Below are 5,969 nucleotides of genomic sequence, written 5' to 3'. Positions count from 1 at the left end.
GGGGTTGGGGCTGGATGATCTCTAAGCTCCTTTCCAACCCCTAAAATTCTGACTCTAGGGCAACACTCACCATGTCCAAGGTCTGTCCCTATCATCCTCCTTATCCTTAGTGAAAAGGTGTCACTGCTGGAGGTTTCCAGCGGTGAAAATCAGCAGAGAAATATTAGGCTTGGGAAAACTACCAAAAAATTGAGAGTATATTTGTATATAAAACAGCCACAGAAGCTTCTCTTTGCTTTTATTCCACGTTTGAAATCACTTGCAGGAGTGTCAGTTTTATTACTAATTACACACTTGCTTTATTGCCACTGGTATAAAACCAAAACTGAAGCTTGAAAAAAAAAAGGTCAGGAGAGGCTTAATTCAAGGTAAAAAACCTGGGATGAAGTATTTATTCTTCACTGTTTATTTTTGCCTTGTTTCCTTTTGAAATTAGAATTTTCTAATCGGATTTCTAAGCTCGTTTTTCCCAGCAGGGGGGAATAAAAATGCTGTATATGCTGGGGAAATAGCAATTTCCTCAAGGGATGTGATGATTTGTACCTGGAAATGTCCATGTGTAGGTTGGAAAGGGCTTGGTGTGGCTCATCCCATGAATGAGCAGGTGTGAAATTCTTTCTAATTCTTTGGAAGTTGAATTTTTTTGGGGGGAGGGGGTTTGCTGATTATATTTTTTTGTGCTACACTCAGTTATTTTTTGTTCTAAGCAAGAGCAAGTGTGTCAGATGGTTGCATGGGAATAAATGTGGATTTAGAGTGGGAAAAGGGCAGGAAAACAGGTCTAGAGAGGAGATACTATGGGGTTGCTAAGGAGATGCTCAGAGGATTCTCAGGATGCTTGAGGGTTACTCAGGAGGATCCTCAGTGCTTGTTTAGGAGAGGCTCGGGACAAGTTCAGGATGCTCAGTGGTTGCTCAGGAGGGACAGGAGATGCTCAAGGGATGCTCTATAGAAGATCAGGATGCTCAAGGTTCTCAGGAGGGTCAGGATTTCCTAAGAGGATGCTCAGATGATGCTCAGAGAGGTCAGGAGATGCTCAAGGGTTATTCAGGAGGGTCAGGGATTCTTCAGGGGATGCTCAGGTGATGCTCAGGAAGGTCAGGAGATGCTCAAGATGCTCAAGAGGATGCTCAGGATGGACAGGAGATGATCAGAGATTGCTCAGGAATTGCTCAGGGGATGCTCTGGAGAAGCTCAGGATGCTCAGAGTTGTTCCGAGGATGCTCAGGAGAATCAGAGGATGCTTGGAAGGCTCAGGGGATGTTCAGGAGATGCTCAGGAGGGTCAGGGGATGCTCAGGATGCTCAGGAGAGTCAGAGGATGCTTGGAAGGCTTAGGGGATGTTCAGGAGATGCTCAGGAGGGTCAGGGGATGCTCAGGAGAGTCAGAGGATGCTCAGGGTGCTCAGGGGATGTCCAGGAGTTGCACGGGATACTCACAAGGAGGGTCAGAGGATGCTCAGGGGTTGCTCAGATAATGCCCAGGAGAGTCAGAGGATGCTCAGGTGGATTCTCAGGCAATGATCAGATGCTCAGAAGATGCTCAAGGGCTGCTTTACTCCTTGCATTTTGTCTCCCTGTGTAGCACCAGCTCCACTCAGCCGCTCGCTCGGATGTTGTACAAATTCCTGACACGACTAATTATTGTTTGGAGAACATTTTGGCAGCCTCACGGAGGGATTACACATTCCCTAACTCAGCAGCCTTGTTTCCTGCCGTAAATCCAGCAGTTTCGCTCGGCACTGCATTTGGCCATCGCTCTCCTCTAACAGGGAGCACCGAGAAAATTGGGGAATTAAACCAGATTAAAACATTCCCCATGCACGGAGCAAGAGATCACCACCATCCCTTGAGCAAGAGACAAGGAATAAAACATTCCCCATGTGTGGAGCCATCACACCATCCCTTGAGCAAAGGGACAAGGACATGCCATGTTCACCCAGATATGGCACATTGCTCTGACCTGGCGAGGCAAAGCAGCTGCTTTTTTTGGCTCCAAACCCTCCGTTTTCCTCCTTTTCACCACATATTGTAGAACTAATAGAATTTGTGAGCAGAAAATTTCACCGCCCTAGGACCAGGCACTTAAAAGCCTCCGTAATCGTCGGCATGGTGCCGGCAAATCGGCCGTGGAGCCGCGGATGTTGGCGGTAAAAGTCTTTTCACACACTTGCCTTTTTTTTGTCCGAGGAAAACAGCAACATGCCTGGGGAGAAGGAGGTGTTTCTCAGAGGGGATGAAAAGAGCATGTTTTCCAAATCATTGGCTTTATTTATTTTTTTTTTTTTTGGGGGGGTGTCTTGCCTTATTTTAAGCTTGAAGGAAGAAGACGAGCAACACTGGGAAGGGTTTGGCGATGGGTCAATCGTTTCACAGCCGTTTCCACTCAGGTTTTTTTTTTTCCCCTCCCATTTATTTTTGCCCTTCTGTATTTTCAGCTGATTATTAATTTTGGGGGGGAATCTTTGCCATGGCATGGGCACGTCGGTGCTGTCCCATGGAGCGTTATCCCGGGCGACACAGCTCTTATCTGCACGGCACAGAGAGCTGCCGGCGCTGCGTCTTTTCACAGCGGCTTTGAACGGCACCCGCTCAGATGTGAAGAGCAAAGCCAGGAGATATCCAATCCTGCTTTTTTTTTTTTTTCTTTTCCTCTGATTAAAATCCCACCCTCGTGGCGGAAGGCATTGCTTTATGAATATCTATAGCATTTTCTTCCTTATTTCCAGCATGCTTAGAGGACGCAAAGGACACGACTGGCAGTGCTTTGCCTCTGCAAGGCTGGTGGTGGGTCCCTCTCTCCCATCCCTAGAAATATCAGCTGACCCAATTTGGACTAGTTTACACCCAAATCCGCATGCAAACCCAAAGGGCTTCTTTACAGCAAGGAACAGCCACTAGGATGGAGAGTATCCCCAGCTTGGTGGGGACCAAAACCACTCCTGAATGCTGCTGAGGAAGGGTGTGGGTGATTTCCTGTTCCGTGTGTGGGTAATTAGAGGCTGGAACAGATGGTGGAGGCTTAGTTGAAAGCGTCGTGGCCATTAAAAGGAGCTGCTGAGTGATTGCTCACTTCAGCAGGGTTGTTTGTGCTGGTGGGGGGCTCCACAGTGAGGAGGAGGGATGGGAAGGCAGCCAGAGCCTTGCAGAAAGGAGATGGCAAAGCAGTGCTGGATTTCTTCCTGGATGGGGAGACATGCACACCAAGTAGGATCTTTAAACTGGGAGCAGCTTGCTGGGTGTTCCGTGAAGGAATTACTCCCATCCTTGCTGCTCCGCTGATGGTTGGTGAGGTGGGACGATGATGCCAGCAAGGAGGGATGATACTGTCAGCTGGTAAGGTGGGAATCTGCTGGTCACTGAGGTGGGATGCTGTTCACCAGTAAGGCAGGAAGATGTTGCTGGATGGTGAGGTGTGATACTGTTTGCTGGTAAGGTAGGATGGTGCAGCTGGACCGTGAGGTGGGATGCAAGGTGGGATGCAGCCAGACAATGAGGTGGGACAATGCTGCCCACTGGCAATGCAGGATGCTGCCAGTCAGTGAGACAGGATGGTGCTGCCAGAAGGTGAGGTGAGATGTTGCCAACCAGCAAGGCAGGATGCTGCCAGCTGGTGAGGTGGGATGATGCTGCTGACCAGCAAGGTGGAATGCAGCTGGACAGTGAGGTGAGATGCAGCTGGACAGTGAGGTGGGATGCTGCCGACTAGCAAGGTGGGATGCTGCCAGACAGAGAGGTGGAATGATGCTGCCCACTGGCAAGGCAGGAGGCTGCCAGCCAGTGAGACAGGATGGTGCTGCCAGACGGTGAGGTGGGATGCTGCTGACCAGCAAGGCAGGATACTGCCAGCTGGTGAGGTGGGATGCTGATGACCAGCAAAGTGGGATACTGCTGGCCAGTGAGGTGGAATGATACTGCCCACCATCAAGGCAGGATGCTGCCAGTCAGCAAAGTGGCTCCTTTCAGCATTTCCACCTCCAGCTGTGCTGATCCTTTCACGCATCTCTTCCTCTCCTGTTTTTCCAAGTCTATATAAAGTCTCTAGATCATAGATCGATCGATGCCTGCTCTGAGTTCGCACAGAGTTTGGGCTTTGGATGCTTTTATCCCTCACACTTTGCACACTTTGGTTTGTGAGGTCCAGTGCTGAGCCTGTACCATCGATGTCTGATGTCCGTGGTCACGGGTTTGTGCTCCCGGCGATGCCTTTACCTCCCGTCCACGTCTCCTTTCAATAATGCAATTACTTCCCCTCCGAGGAGCTGTCAGTGCTGGTAAACTCCAGCTGCTAAGGCACATTACCCAGCTCCCTCCTGCAGCCTTTGCTGTTATTAATAGTTTATTGATCCCTGGCGCTGGTGAGGAGCAACCCCATCCGCCTCCGCGGTATCCGGGTGCTGACTGCTGCATCCCCCAGGAAAATGGGGTCAGGATGGAGTGGTGATTCCTGTCTCTCCTCCTCAGCCTCCCTGAGGTTCGCATTTCGGACAATGGTCCCTACGAGTGTCATGTGGGGATTTATGACCGAGCCACGAGGGAGAAGGTGGTCCTGGCCTCTGGAAATGTGTTCCTCAATGTGATGGGTGAGTGCAGCCCTGGCTGGGTGGGATTGGAGAGGTCTCAGAGTGGGGGACAGAAGAGATTTGGTTCACTTTTCCATCCTTAGGAATGAGGATGGGGACAGGAATGGGCATAGGGATGGGGATGAAGGTGGGGACAAGACAAGGATGGGGACAAGGATAGGGATGAGAATGAGGATGGGGATGAGGAATGGGATGACAGTGCAGACAAGGATTGGAATAGGGTTGGGGATAAGGATGGGGATGGGACAGGGACAGGCATGAGGATGGGGACAGGAATGGGGATGAAAACAAGGACAAGACCAGGATGGGAACAGGGATAAGGATGAGGATGGGAACAGGGATGAGGAAAGGGTTAGAGATGATGAAGAATTGGATAAAAGTGGAGACAAGCATGGGCGTGGGAATGGGGACAGGTATTGGAATGAGGTTAGGGATGAGGATAGGGTTGGGACCAGGAGAGGGATGAGGATGGGGTTGGAGATGGAGATGGGACAAGGATGGGGACAAGATAGGGACAAGGATAGGGATGGACACAGGATGAGGATGGGTAATGGGATGAAAATGGAGATGAGGATAGACATGGGAATGGGGGCAGGTGTTGGAATGTAGTTGGGGATGAGGATGGGACAGAGAGAGGGATGGGGATGGGACAAGGATGGGGATGAGGACAGGGATGGGGATGGAGACAGGATGAAGAGGGTAATGGGATGAAGCTGGGGACAAGGATAGACATAGGAATGGCGATGGGACAAGGATGGGGATGAGAATGAGACAGGGAGGGGCATGAGGTGCACATGGGAATTGAGATGAGGATGATAAGTGGTTGTCAAGGACTTCATGCTAACCTCCAGCTCTGCTTCTGGCAGCTCCTCCAACGTCCATCTCCGTTCTTGCTGCCGATACACCAGCACCCTTCAGCCGCTACCAGGCGCAGAACTTCACCCTGGTGTGTGTGGTGTCTGGTGGGAAGCCTGCACCACTGGTGAGCCCCTGGGGGGTTAGCTTTCATATGGATCCATGAAATAATCATAAACCAATAGATACATAAAATATATAACATATATGTGCTGCTTTTATAAAGCAAATGCCTGCCTGTGCCCCAGATCCTGCAATATCTTTCCATAGGTGTTTTAGGAGGAGCTTCATCCAAAACAGCCCAAGGGGATGGGATGCTGGGGATGCTCAGGGTGGTGGCTGTCTGCACCACACTCATCATCCTTTTGGTTCCCACACAGGTGTACTTCAAGCGGGATGGAGAGCCCATCGAGGCCACCCCACTGCCGGAGCCGCCGGCCGGCGCCGGGAGCTGGGCCCCACGGAATCTCCTGCACCGCGACCTGGATGACACCAAGGTGCCAAAATCGCTGGCATCTGAAGGCGAGGTGGG

General features: G+C 50.8%; 1 protein-coding gene across 1 annotated transcript in view; it reads left to right on the top strand.

Annotated features, from left to right (window-relative positions):
• Positions 1-5,966, top strand: part of LOC103799552 (immunoglobulin superfamily member 21-like) — a gene marked incomplete at both ends in the record, with an annotated part of 18,755 nt that extends 12,789 nt beyond the window's left edge. Inside the window, 3 exons of the mRNA XM_009071885.1 lie at positions 4,464-4,582; positions 5,449-5,564; positions 5,818-5,966. Coding sequence (XP_009070133.1) covers positions 4,464-4,582; positions 5,449-5,564; positions 5,818-5,966 — 384 coding nt within the window. The remainder of the gene's footprint in view (positions 1-4,463; positions 4,583-5,448; positions 5,565-5,817) is intronic.
• Between the last annotated feature and the right edge of the window lie 3 nt (positions 5,967-5,969).

This window comes from Acanthisitta chloris, unplaced genomic scaffold (assembly GCF_000695815.1).
Source record: "Acanthisitta chloris isolate BGI_N310 unplaced genomic scaffold, ASM69581v1 scaffold10820, whole genome shotgun sequence".
NCBI classification, from domain to species: Eukaryota; Metazoa; Chordata; class Aves; order Passeriformes; family Acanthisittidae; genus Acanthisitta; species Acanthisitta chloris.
Note: the sequence above shows the minus strand (reverse complement) of the source record. Positions and strands in the feature narration are given on the sequence as shown.